This window comes from Gallus gallus, chromosome 9, assembly GCF_016699485.2.
Source record: "Gallus gallus isolate bGalGal1 chromosome 9, bGalGal1.mat.broiler.GRCg7b, whole genome shotgun sequence".
In the NCBI taxonomy this organism is placed as follows: domain Eukaryota; kingdom Metazoa; phylum Chordata; class Aves; order Galliformes; family Phasianidae; genus Gallus; species Gallus gallus.
Window position 1 is genome coordinate 6,038,570 of NC_052540.1, and position 14,090 is coordinate 6,052,659.

A 14,090-nucleotide genomic window follows, 5' to 3' on the forward strand; every position below is an offset into this window, starting at 1 on the left:
TTCTTTTCTAACACTGGAGCTGAGTAGTTGCCCCATCTTTCACAACAATTAGATTTGTTTAAAATCTGTAGAATGATAGACACATCAAATTCAGGAAGCATTCTGAAGTTTTATACAAAGAGGAAATTAACATTTGTTGTCTTTACTCACTGTGGGTTTGTCTAGTCAGATGTATTGTGACAATGCTTCTCTGGAGCTCCTCTAACAGAGAGACTTCTGCTCAAACAGAATGGAAGATAAGGTTGTCATCATTGCTTTTTCATAACCCTATCATGTAAAATGTGCTACAGTTGTTGGGTTTTGGGTTTGCTTCTTTTTTTTTTAAGGTCTGTATACTTCAAAGTAAATCACCACAGCTTCATTATTTTTCCTTAGTTGCTTTTTAACCTGTCACACTTTTCTTTCCTGCTATGTTCAACTTTTCAGTTTTGCCAAGCAATATCTAGTTATAATAGCAATATTTTTTATAAAATCTTCTCCATCAGATGGAAATTATTCCTGGTAACTTGTATGATTTCAGATTTCTTTGAGAAGGAAAGTCAGTATACAGATTTTGAGCACCTAGGATGGAATTCATCTTTCATACTACCCATATATGGTCAGTTGCTACAGGAAAATTTGGATACCTCTTTTGAGGTTATTTTTGCTGGTAGTAAGTCAGTCCAGTACCTCACGCTGGCTCAGGGACAGAAAATGGCTGCTGATGCATCATCTCAGCAGGAGTCGTACTGATGCTGAAGAAATTGTTTATCCAGCCTAGAATCCAGGTAACAAGGAACTAAAGAAGTACAAGACTTTAGCAACAGGCTGAAAACTTTGTAATTTGTTTTGAACAGTAGTAGGTGTTTAAGTTCTATTGAAAATGCTTCCTACCTTAGCATTCTGCAGCTAGGACACTGATTTCAGTTTTTGCTAATAACTTTCTGGGAGCATCTAAAAGCTGAGCAGCTGAGAGAGAATGGAGGGGGGAAAAAAAGAAAAAAAAGGAAAGGAAGTACACTAGTTGTCCATACAGATAAATCAATAAAAAGCGTTTACCTTCCTTTGCCACTTCAACATCTGTAGCTGATGGACAATTAATGCTAGGAATTAGGTCTATAAGGTTTATATACTAATATTCCTATCTTCTGATGAACTTCTTAATACAATATAATATATGGAGCCAGCAAATAGAATATAGAAGAATACCTGATAGAATGTCTGATCTCTTATTCTTCTCTTGTGCCAGGTTAATATTCTACACAGCACCAACTCCAACTATATGGACCATGTAAACCATGTGATTGTACAGCCACACTTTCTCCAGTCAGTCCACCATCCAGAGGAAAGCATAAGTACTGTTCACAACTCAGGTATGTGATGCCTTTACAGTGACTTCTCATAATGATTGTTATGTTGGTATGTCCCTTATGATTCAATCTAATCAAGAAATGAAGCCCTGAAATTCTCCATAGTTATATCTTGTGAAACCTCACATTGATCATGGCACCTTTATGACAGAAAGCTGTTATACTGAGTTTTCTCTTTCTGATGATGTACTTAGTACTAAAAAATGGTATTCTTTTTGAAGTCTACGTTAAAGGTTAACTACTCTGGTTCAATCTAGTCAACAGGGTGTCTTGTTTATTGTATTGAATGGTATGAAGGACATTGTCTTTATATACATCTGTATTACTATGGCATCTCTGTTTCTGCCTAGCCTTTCCTAGGCAAAATGAGATGATTTTTGTAATATTTTTAAAGAAATAATTCTGCAATGCTGCCTAGCTGCTGTCCAGGCCTCAGTCTGGAGCTCTCTGCAGAGAATTGTTCTTAGTGATGCACAGAGGGCAATTAATATTTATTAAATCCAGAATTTGATCTAAACATTTGAGCTGTGTAAGTTAAAATACGTATCCAAGAAGCCTTGTCAGTAAACTCAGGACAAAGCTGGGTTCTGAATTCTTTTTACCAAATGGTAAGTAAGTCTGTAAAGAATAAAGCTGAATAAGCATAGGTAGTTCTAGACTGTTATGTTTGGTTTTTTTTTGTTTGTTTTGTTTTTTTGTAAATAGCAAAACCAACTATTGCAAAGTACTTCTTTCTTTTCTTCTTTCATCTTGTTCCGATTTCAGAGTTCCAGTCTCACAGGCAAGGCAGCAAAATGGGGTACATAACTACTGTAGCTCCTGGAACTTCAGTACGTAGGTAGCAAAAGTACATCTCCACTAATCTGTACAACTGTGGAGCTGATAGCATAAGAGTACTCTGGAGAGATGTCTTTCTGTGTTCAGCTGGAGATAGAGGCTTCTCAGAATGCAATAGAACAGGGAGGAAAAAAGTCTTGAATGCTCAAGAGTCTCCAAGAAAGTCTGTGACACAGGCAATAAAGCAGCAATGCTTTGTTTTATTTCTTGGCAATGGAAATCCCAGTATGAGTGTTTGAAACCTTCTAAAATAAAAGTGTGGAGATAGATAGATAGATATATTTTTCTCACAGCTGATGCTAAAGCTTCATTTACCTGTAGTCAGAAGGGGATAACATACAGCTAAGATTAAACTGCAAAAAAGCTTGTTTTGAAACTAATTGATTCTGAACTGAGTGACTGCTTGTCTTCTGTAATGAAGTGAGTTAATGAACAAACATTAGACATAGTAACTTTTTAGTTAAGATTTGCAATGCTTATTATTGTATATGCTCTGCCCTAGAAAGTGGGCACTTCACCACCTCTGCAGTCCCAGACAGGGGGCAGAGGAATAGGTACCAAGGAGTAAAAAAAGACAATGTGTTCAGTGTTTTGTAGGCAGTTTGGTCCATAGATATAAACCTGTTGCCTTTTCCACTTTTTGTTTCAGTTGTTCCACGTGTGGCTACTGTTGTTATTGCAATCTGTGTGAGCGTACTCATTTCCATTATAGCCGTGGGAGTCTATAGAATTCGGACAGCCCAGCAGCACAGCTCTACAGACAACGAAAGCAGTAAGGAAAATGAAATGGATTGGGACGATTCTGCTCTGACTATTACTGTCAACCCCATGGAGGTAAGTTACTGAAACATAGTAGTATATCATCGTGTTTAATACCAGGAGTTTCTGTCCAGGCTGGTAGGTTGTTAGCTGCAAGTTTAAAGCTTCTTTCTGTGTACAGTTAATAATGCTTGGCAGAACAGTTGTCTATACAGACACTCAGGACCACAGCTCAATTTTGAGCTCTGCACACCACAGTAATATACAGTTGAGCACTTAATATTTTTTTATTGTCAGAAGTAATTGCTAAATATGTGGTGCAGAAATCTTGGGTGCAACATAGCTTCTCCATCCGTCTTTGCACTCCAGGCACCCAAGATGAAGTAGTTACTTAAAGGAGTGGAAATGATCAGCAATTTAGATAAACTGACATTGAGAAGTTAAATTTTGTCAGCTTAACTAAAAAAAAAAAAGAGGTATCACTTATTAATATTCCATTCTTGTTAGAGTAGGTTTTGAATATTTGCTACTGAACTGTAGTATATCTAATAGTTACATAATGACAAAAATCAGATTTTTTCCAGCATGCTAGCATTTTCAAATGATGTGCAATAAGGGTTCATGTTTTCATAGCCACTGGCTAGCAAGAAGGGACTCGTCTTCTTCTTTTGTCTGTCTCTCATTTCTTTGAATGTACTGTAGAAATATGAAAAGCCTCACCGGGCAGAAGAGGAGAGCGAAGAGGAAGATGATGAAGAGGAAGATACGACCAGTGCTGAATCGGATGAGAGTGAGGAGGAGGAGGACGAGGAGGAAGAGGAGGAAGCGACTGTCCAAAAGAGAGGCAAGCAGAATTTCACCAGGCAAGAGCAGTTGGAGTGGGATGATTCAACACTCCCGTACTAACAGCTCTTGAGCTACACTGCTCCTTTTGTAACCACCAATACAATGTTTTTTCAGTCTATGAATTCATTGACAGGATTTGAACTTCTGCTTGTCTGTAAATGTTTTGCCTAAAATGATCTTGTTATAGTAATTGATAATGATAGAACTGATCCTTTTCCTACAAAGGCTGGAGATCACATGGTACAATCATACTGGCATTGCCAGTTCAAAAGTAATCTAGAACTTAATCGGTTAAGCAAGCATCAGGTTCAATTTCTTCTTTCTGTACCACAAGTCTGTGACAAAAGTGTTGTCACTCAGTCCATAGAGTTTTTTTTGCCTTTGCTATTTTTTCAGACAGGAGAGATTTCAGCTTGTTATGAAGAATTACCTGTGTGGGTCCAAATAACGCAGCTGCCCTTTGGCTTCACACATTTACAGGTGTAACATAACATAATATAATCCCACTTCAAATTAGGAGAGTTTTAGTGCTACAGGTGACAGAGCCTGAATTCCATTTGTTGTCTCTTCCTGCCTTGGATGTTAACTGTCTTCTACAAGGGAATATATTTAAGACTTGAAATGGGATGCACATATGCCTGTGTAGAAATGGACAGTGTATTTTTCAAGAATGCTGTCAGAACCATGAAGAGAGATTGCATATGATGCATAGAAGCTGAAGAAAGTGGATGCTGAAGGTTACCGGGAAAAAAAAAAATCATTCTACGTCCACAAATGAAATGATCTTACACAAACAGTAAATTCTAATTGAATTGATATACTGAAAACCTGTAAAGCTACTCATTAGTTATGGATTGAACAATTTGCAGCAAATTGATGCTTTAACCGTCTAGTAAAATCATTAGCTTGCTGCAGTAGTTATTGCTGAAATAGTGGAAAATAAGTGACCTCCTTATACCATGGATATGTACGCTTGGGATTTAAACAATGATTTTTTTAATGAGGAAAATGTTCCCTTCTGCTTTGCCGAGTGCCAGCTGGAATTCCTGTCTGGCTTTATTCTATAGAAAAGTATGCCCCACTCTGAGTGACACAACAGAAAGTGACAACACAACTGTCAGCCCACTGCTGGGCTCATAATTCTCCCTTATTTCTTCTTCCTGAAGCCATTATTGTTAAGAAAAGGTTTTATAAAATAGAACCAGGATAACTAAAACCTACCTGGAACCAAAAGAAGTTGAAAAAAACTCATAAATGGTTGAGAGAGTATTTTAGTTATGGTAACACAGCATATTTTTCTTATACACTGTTAAAAGAGAAAAAAAAAGCTATGTACAATGTGTTGCTAAGTCTGTGTGATGTGTTTTCTGTCCCCATTCCTTAATAATCCATCTTCAAATGTTCTGCATACCAAGTAATGCAGCACTTGCTAGGATAACTGTTCTAATGCATAAAAACCAAAATGGCATGGAAGTGAATGCTGCCTAGTGGCTTTTCTGCTGCATAGTTCCTTTTATTTACTATTTTATCACTGACCTTTGTAATTTGCTGTTTAAAATGAGCTATGTCCTCTTCTCTCTCCCAAAGAAACAAGCGGTTGGTCTTGACTTAATAGGATGTTCCTGAGCACCTATGAATGATAATTCATCCTGCAAAGAGTAACCTGAGAGATCTTGAGTGTACTCACCTACATCAACATTATTAGCAGCTCCTGCAGGTCTTGGAATTTGGAGAATTGTATCGTGGGGTTTCTAGTTGGTGGTAGATTTTTTAAATCAGTTTCTGCATCCCTCTAACAGCTGTAGGAAAAGACTGACCACAACTGGATAGTAAAGTTCAATCACAAGAAAGTAAATGAAAAGAACCTTAATATATTTTAAAATTAGAGATTTTCATGCTCATTTTTGATGTTTACGAATAGCATTATAAAGGTTTTCTTACATGTGCGGTCCCATTTCATTTTAATTCTAGTCTCTCACAGGAATTAAAAGTATACGTGAAGAATGGAGCCTAGATACACAGAATTATCTGCAAGAATAAAGATTATATAAAATGGGCTACAATAGCTATTTATAGACAGCCTAACCTGCACAAAATATTTATGTTACTAGGTCCTAGTACCCCACATCATTCCCTAGTGTTACTACTTTTATTAGTGGCATGAAGCAGGCCCTTCATGATACTTGTTATCAGCACACTTCTCAGCAAAGCTTTCTGCTCAGAAAAAAAAGGAAATTTAAAAGTAAATATTTAATTGTCAATTTCCTATTTAAAACTGGACTTTATTTAGATTAATATCTCTGTTCTTCCTGATTATTATTATTGTTATCACTACAAATGTTAAAGCAAGTTGAAAACAGCAATTTACAATACTATCAATAGCCTTTGGTTGTTTTATATGCTTGTGTCTGTCCAGCTAATGGATTATTATCTTTTTGTTACTGGAAGCAAATCTTTTCAGGTCATGCTGGTACATTATACAAGAAGCCAATATGACGTATTTTCTCTACTGTAAATAAATGTCCCTTTTTAGACTTAAGTAAAGTAATACAGGAATGGGTGTTATCATAAATTCGGTTTGCAAAAAAATATTCAGAAAACTAAAGTGCATCTCTGTACCTATTTTAGATTAAGCGTGGCGGTGGGTTATGCAGCATTTTTCACTCAGAGGAACAGAAAACATTTTTCAGAAAACATTAGTAAGAATGAGCTACATCACAAGCCTGACCTTACAGTTAAAACATTTGTATTGATTTCACAACCGTGACTTTATAAGCAATAACCTAGTTGTAGAATAAGATAGAATTATCAAACTGTTTGAATTACTTTAAATATTATTGCTTCCCCTCCATGATTTTTTTTAATGTAAACTAGTTGCTTAAAAATTAACCAGAACATATAACATGCATACACAGGCACCCCTTCTGCCCTCTCCCCCACCCCATCAAAAGCCAAATAAATCTCAATCTTTTCTCTCCAAAAAATGCGTTCATGCTGCATACTCTGAAATGACAACTGCACATGTAATGTTTATCCTAAGTCCAGTTGCAAGCTTTGAGTTATCAAGGCACAAAAAAGGTGGCTTTTTTTTATAGTAGCAATAAACAAGTGTATCCAAAAACCAACTGTGAAGCTGTACCTGTAATATATAACACCTGGAATCTGTGACAACAGAGATTTAAAATGATATCATACCAATGACTGCTTTAAAATAGTTGAAATTCTAATCTAAGGCTGGGAAAAGCTGCAAATGCAAATTCTAGACAGCGATATACTGTTACATGCATTCATATAACTGCCTAAGTTGACTTTTGTGATCACTGGCTCACATTTCTTTTTCACTTCCATCCCCTCCATGGGTATTTTATCTATCTCTGTGAAGAGAACTAAAGAGGGTCAACTTTTGAGATCATTCTCAAAATCTACGATGTTGACTGACACCATTTCAAATTAGAAATACACATGCAGGGTTCATGACATCTTTAATGCTAATTAAAATAAAATGTGTTTGTGCTGGACTATTTGTTCACTAATAAAGGCAGTAGTGGCTCTACTGCTTTTTAACTGTCAAGGACCTCCTCCACCAAGGGCTACTGTGAAAGCACAGTGTTTCCCTTTCTGGTGCTGGACTTGCTGTGAACATGCACGATCCATCTGTCCCCATTTGCAGAAGCTGCTCCTGCCTGACGCTAAGCTGAAAAACTATGCCAGAGGACAGTAGCAACCCCAGGTTAAGGCCTGGTCAGAGGATACTTCCAGAAGCAGCCCTCACATTACTTTGTCAACTATTCCAAACCCTGCATATAATTGTGCCTCACTCAGCTGTCTCATTCCCTGACCCAAGAGACAAGTAATGCACTTACCTGGTGAGGACTCAAGCAGGCTGGAAGATGATACTGCCTCTGATGGAAGCTTTGGTGCTGGCACATGCTGCACGCTGATGATTTCTACCATCATCCATGCCTGGCAGACGAAGAAAGGAAAGGTGTTACTCAGGTGACAGAAAAAAGTCTGATGGGATGTCCCCAAGCAGCTGCTTCAGCTATTCTGGAATATAAATTATTATTACCAAATTAAGGATGTATGGAAAAGGATGAGGATACTTAATTACTTAGGGAGGAAAAAGAAATTAAACAGAGAGAACATCTCCAGGACTTAAGAAAAGTCTCTTCTTAATATAATCAGCATTGTGAATTAAGTATCTCTGTAACAGTATAGCACTACAAGTTTTTGTATGCTTACTTTAAATGACAATAAAATTCTCTTAGCATGATACAATTTTCATATAAACAATATCCAGGAATCTCTTTGGAGGCAAAGGAGCCAAATAATGCTATGACAATTAAAATCTTAGCCATGAATAACAACTTAATTTTTATTTCTATATTTATTTTAGCAAATATTTTACCTTGCTGCAGTGTAGCTGTTTCCTGGATGTATAATAACTGTGCACTATTTCTGCTATATTGTTAAAAAGGTCCCAAGAGGTTTACAGTAACAGTAAGAAAGAAAACAGCTCATTTGGCAGAAAATGAAGGCAACATAGCTTGCACAAAGGTATTTTAAATTGACTTACCTAGATGTCTGTCTGCTGATTCTTGATGAATTCTCAGCATTAGAAAGAATAAAACTCTTTCATGAAGTAAAAGTTCTGACAGGTATTGACAGTTGTCAGACTGAGAAGCACACACAGACTAGTATTTCTCATATATATGTTAATTTAACATATTTAATGTACGGATATAAAAATACAGTATCTAGACAGGAAATATAACTCTTGCTGTATCTAGAGTTTTCTGTGATTCTGTATAGATTCAAGCAGGACATCTACAGCTGCTCAAAGAATATTTGGAACTGCTGGAATATAGAGTCTGTAGAGTCACAGACCTTATATCAGGCCAATTCTGAGCTTTTTAGGATCTCAGTCAGCTGCTATTCAACTGCTGGCAAATTGGAAATCACAGACAAACAACCAATGAGGTCTGATAAAATTACTGAACAAGAAAGTAAAATTACTGAGGGAAGGGCAGAAAGGGTTGTGTATTAGCCACAGCGTGGTGTGTCACTCACTTCTGACAGCAGGCCTTGTGATCGGTGCACCCCTGGACGTTCGCTGTAACTGCTGATCTTTCCTTAATATCTGCCTCAGGCTGTCCAGAGACACCAGTCATGCAAATCTGAGAAGAGAGAATTTAAATACATATATAATCAAATGCAACAAAAATAAATGCACCTTTGAAAACACTAACTGTATATAACAATCTGCTATATAAATATGATACTCCGCATGTTTCAACTGGTATCAACGATCATATAATAGCACTACATTTCTGCCTCCTTAGGCTAAAATTAACTAAGAAATCCCTTAATGCTGAATGTGGTCAGCTTTACAGCAAAGGAGGTGACACAAATCTCAGATAACCCAGCAGATGAATTAAAGTATATTCCATGATCAGTCTGTTTGCTTTAGCATCAGGGGTTTTGTTGTTCTTGTTTCTCTTTTTCTTGTTGTTTTTTAATGAGTTTGGGATTATTATTTTTTCCTAAAAAAGAGAAATTCGTAAAACATAAATGAGCAAAGCTGGAACTGAGCAAAAGAAAAAGGGGGGAAAGTGGAACGCGGACTTTTATTTCATAGACTTGTGTCTAATACCAAATAAGTGGCAACACCAACGTGATGAAACGTTAACACAAGAAAATGAAGCCAGGAGGTTCTACGTGTTCATAACTTCATTCCCAGCAATGAAAACAATGACACCAGATCAGGTGCCTTGTTTCTAAGAGGAATTTTGTTGCCTTTTGAGTGGGTATTGACAGTGGTTCAACTGTTAGTTTCCATTTTGCTCTTTTTAAATAGGAATAATGATACTGACATTCTCTGCTAAGTACTGTGAGCCCTACAAAAAGCACTGTCAAAGGGCTCGCAGATCTTATAGTTCAGTAATTCTGTTCCAGCACTATTTACAGATCACCATTGCGGAGCACCCTAGATAGGCAAGATGAACATCAATGGTTACAGTCAAGAACTTGAGACTAATTTCCTTAGTGATTGCTTAGGAGGAAACAGTCACAATAGTTTGAAACATCACCAACATTTAAAAAAGCATTCAGAAAAAGCCTTCATTCCTATTTTCAGTTCTGTAACTCAAGTGGAAATTCAGCATTCATCAGCTGTGGAAGAAACAGGGTCATGTATTGTCACTATTTGCGCCTGTGTTGAAAGCAAAGAATCAGAAGATTTTTTTTCACAGCTAAGTACATTGTTTGATGAAAGAAAGCAGCTTTCACCACACAGGGTGCATAAAGCAAAGAAAAACAGTCTCCAAATGATGAACGAAAGTTTTACAATAGTACTACATCCTTATACTATAGAAATCCAGAAATTTCCTGAGAGTAAAAGCCTTTCTGCTGCCCTACCGATTTCTTTTCTATAATTCTGCATACAGTTTTGCATTTTCAGAGTTTAACTTCTTTGCTGGATATAAAGTTCCTTCAGGTTGCTGTAGCCTTATTAAAATATAAAATTCAATGGAAAAAAAATACAAATTGTAAAAACTCCCTCTTTTTCTTTTTTTTTCCTTTCTGTTTATTTTTCCCCTCAACATAAATGGATATAAAGGACTTGACCAGGTAACCCTGACCAAGCCTGTTACCACATTACAATATTTCAAACCAGTACTAAAATTTGCAACAAATCCTTGTCTACAATCTGCTAATGAGTGCCTATATATACACAAGAAGGTAAACAGTTGTTTTAACAGGGCATGTTCTTTGGAATGTGAATTGGATTAATTACAGTCAGTTTTTATAGAAAACTGCATTATTGATTAGGGAAGAGTGAACAAAGGTAAGAGAGAATAATCCATGAAAAATGGACAGAAAGAGACAAGGTTTCCAGCTGATATGAAGAAAAGCTGGAATGTAATCTTCTAGAAACTGGATAGGGACTGAAAGCTTGAGTGAGGGAGTGTGTGTGTGTCAATTGCCTAATACTTCATCATTCTCAGCATCGATGTGGTTGTTGCAGTAATGAACTAAAACTTAAGTCACATAGCATGGTAGCCACTGCCTATAGCTGGCTCATTAGTTCCAGTACCTCCAGCAGAGCTGAGCAAGACCATGACAAGTAAAGTCAAGTCTTACCACCATGTGCCACATGAAGTATGAAATTCAGGGCCATGGTAATCTGGGACAAAGCATTTTGTCCATTGTGATTCAAGTACAGTTAGTACACAATTAAGTTGGAAGGAAGAAAAAGAATTTTTTGCACATAAACTGTGTTAGTAAGTGTTAGAGAGTTTGTGCAGCCAACATACTCCATAGATTGAAGAAGGAAGTAGGAACATCCAACAGAGTCTGTACTCCATGTTGCAAGGGTCTTTAAACTTACTGTCACAATCCAATTATCTAATATCCACATAGTTAGGAACCTTGTTGTTGAAAAGACAAAAAAAAAAAAAAAAAATTCACAGATAACAGTAATCCTCAGCCAACTCTGAGAGCTGAAGTTATTATCTCCATTCTCAGAATCAAACACTGACATATTTATTGTTAGATCCTCCATAAACTCCAAAAAAATGAGGGAGTCATTTCAAAATATGTTATTTATACTCTGTTGTAAATACTGCACCACTAGAATCTCAAATAAATACTTGGCCATGGTCAACAGTAGTTCTGTGCACGCAGTCATCACAAGGATAACTGTGGCACTGGGTCATTGCTTGCAGAATAAGACACTAGGGTTCATGTTCCTTCTGATAATTATCTCATCTAAATCTCAGTATATGTAGAAATTGTTGCTAGGCTACTTAAATCTTAGAAATAAAAAAGTAGAAATTAGATGTAAAGAAAAAGTAGTAGGGGTAGTTTATCAGGTAACAGTACAGAATTGTTCCCTAGCATATATTTTCTAGTGTTAGGGGAGGGGAGTGGGTGTCTCAGCCTACTTAAATTTGTCTAAGCCTGGGGCTTCTAATCCTTCCCATGGGAGTCCATTAAAATTATGGGAGTCCATTAGAATCCACCACTAGTAAAAAGCTTTTCCTGGTAATAAATTTAAGCAACACTTTTTGCCATTTTTATCTCATTAGTCTCAGTTATACCCTTGGTAACCATTACCAATATATTTCCTTAAGACAGACTAATATAAGTTATTTCTCATCAGATGTTATTGGTAGAATGCACCACCTACTTTCTACAAGATTTCTAGACACATCCTAACTGTTTCAGTGGAATAGAATTGTGCCATCCTTACTGAGTGCTGCTGTGCCTAATGCTATGTTTTAGATTTTCAATGCATATATGGGCTCTAGCACAATGACTAAATGGCTAGATCTCATGCATGCCCCAAGCAAAATACTTTTCTCTGTCTCAGAAGCCTGTTTACCCAGCAAGCCAGTAAAGGATGTAAGTTGCTTGGCTCTTCTACTTAATATATTTCCTTCTCCTATCCCTCCTGCTGTACCTGAAAGAGAAAACAACTGAAGTTCCTGTACTTAAAGGCCATGGAGATCCTGCATCACCATTTCACTAAGACCTGAGTACATCCCTTGTTTGCTCTGTCTGAAAGAATTAGCATAAAAGGGGGAGCAGGCACACAAAGCCTTCTAATACTGACTTCCACCAGTGCATCTTTGTACCTGTAAAAGTGCCATCAAGCATTGCACAGCTGATGTTACAGGGAATGACAAATTGCCATCACATAATCAAAGATGACTTCCTTAACATTGACGAATACGATGGATGAGAGAAGTTAGCAGTAATAGCTTTCAATTTTCTGAAAAGAAATGTATTACTATAGCTGCCCCTCTCTTCTTCTCTGATCACCTTTCCAAAACCAGTCATAGAATGAAGAATAATTAATTTAATAAATGATTAAGTCAAGTCTAATAGATGAGGTGGGGAGATAAGTCTTGTAAGGTGAGGTTACAACACAAATGGAGAATAAAAAGAACAGGACTTCCTGAGCAAGGAACTATAAAACATGACTTAACCCATGAGAGCAGCAGGGCAGAGATCACCTCAAATCTTTTTGGATTGTTTCTAGTTAGAGTTAGCCATATAGTTCTAGAATAGCTTACATGTTATTCAGAGTGTAGGAATCTAAGAGCTAAGAAATAATCTTATCATATTCAGTGTGACAGCTCTGGGCTCTAATTGGCTGCGACAATTCAATCTTGTACTTGACAGTAAAAAATTATACTTCATCCGATTGCAAAAATGTAGAAATTTTCTCACGCAGTTCATCATTTCCCAGATTTGCTTCCATACCAGTGCATTAGTTCTTGTTGAGGAGCAGTAACCACAGTTGGCAGTATGTCTTTTGTACCTTGGGATTGTTTCCCAGTGAACGGTCCAATCTCTGTGTAACTGTGGCCACCTCTATTAATAATAATAAAAAAATATGCCCGATGGGATTCAAATAAACACATACTCTATGATTGTGACCTCTAAAGTATGTCTCAGAACTGCAGTCTCTTCAGTCCAGGAGAGAGATTCATTATATAAAATATCCTACTGTATATGTGAAACAATCATAAACCACGTCTTGAAATGTCTTGTTGCAGATGCTAAATGCATTTATGAAGGTGTGAATATATACAATTTATGCAGGATGATGATTTTAATGATTATATGCAATGAAAAATATTAATATGAACTGAAAATGATTTTTGGACAAAAAATCTGCTTTTTTTAAGAAAACCCTTCTCTTTATGAAAATGTACAGTAAATTTTGACACATAATAAAGTACATGAAAGTTAACTTTAAATATAGTGAGAATAAGTTGTGTACAACCCTCCTTTCTCCACTCCACCCATGGCACAGTGGTATATTTAATTAAAAAACAGATCACTTTGTAGTTTTTTTTATGCATTTGAGATTTTTTGATATCCTGATGTTTTCCATATGATTTACTAAATGCATAATGGAAATAGATCTGTTATTTTAAAACTTGGCCTGTACATCTGTACCTGTATAAAACTAGATTCATTTTTGTGGTCACTACAGCACTTTCTGTGAATTGGCCAATAAATATAATTTTAGAATTTCACATAAAAAACAATGTTCTGTAATCTTTATTTCACCAATCACTGTTATTTTCTCATTTCCTGAACAATAACCCTTGAACACTCACACCTCTGGTAGCAAAGGTTAAATACCTGGTCTCTGTCTGTCAGCAATTTTGCATGTTCCTGAAGAGTAACATGACACGCATCAGAAGACTCGATACAGTTTTAAAACATTCAAATAACTTTTCACTTTGAGTCATCTGTCTATGAATTGCATTCACATAGGTA

At 36.5% G+C, this 14,090-nt stretch overlaps 1 protein-coding gene across 4 annotated transcripts in view; it reads left to right on the top strand.

Annotated features, from left to right (window-relative positions):
* Positions 1–13,852, top strand: part of CLSTN2 (calsyntenin 2) — a 304,706-nt gene extending 290,854 nt beyond the window's left edge. For 3 of the 4 annotated variants that reach the window (XM_015277049.4, XM_040705896.2, XM_040705895.2), the window contains 3 exons: positions 1,229–1,352; positions 2,836–3,020; positions 3,648–13,852. In XM_015277049.4, coding sequence (XP_015132535.2) covers positions 1,229–1,352; positions 2,836–3,020; positions 3,648–3,851 — 513 coding nt within the window. In that variant the 3' untranslated portion in view covers positions 3,852–13,852. The remainder of the gene's footprint in view (positions 1–1,228; positions 1,353–2,835; positions 3,021–3,647) is intronic. The other variant, XM_046898580.1, reaches the window with a different exon arrangement.
* Positions 13,853–14,090: the final 238 nt, after the last annotated feature.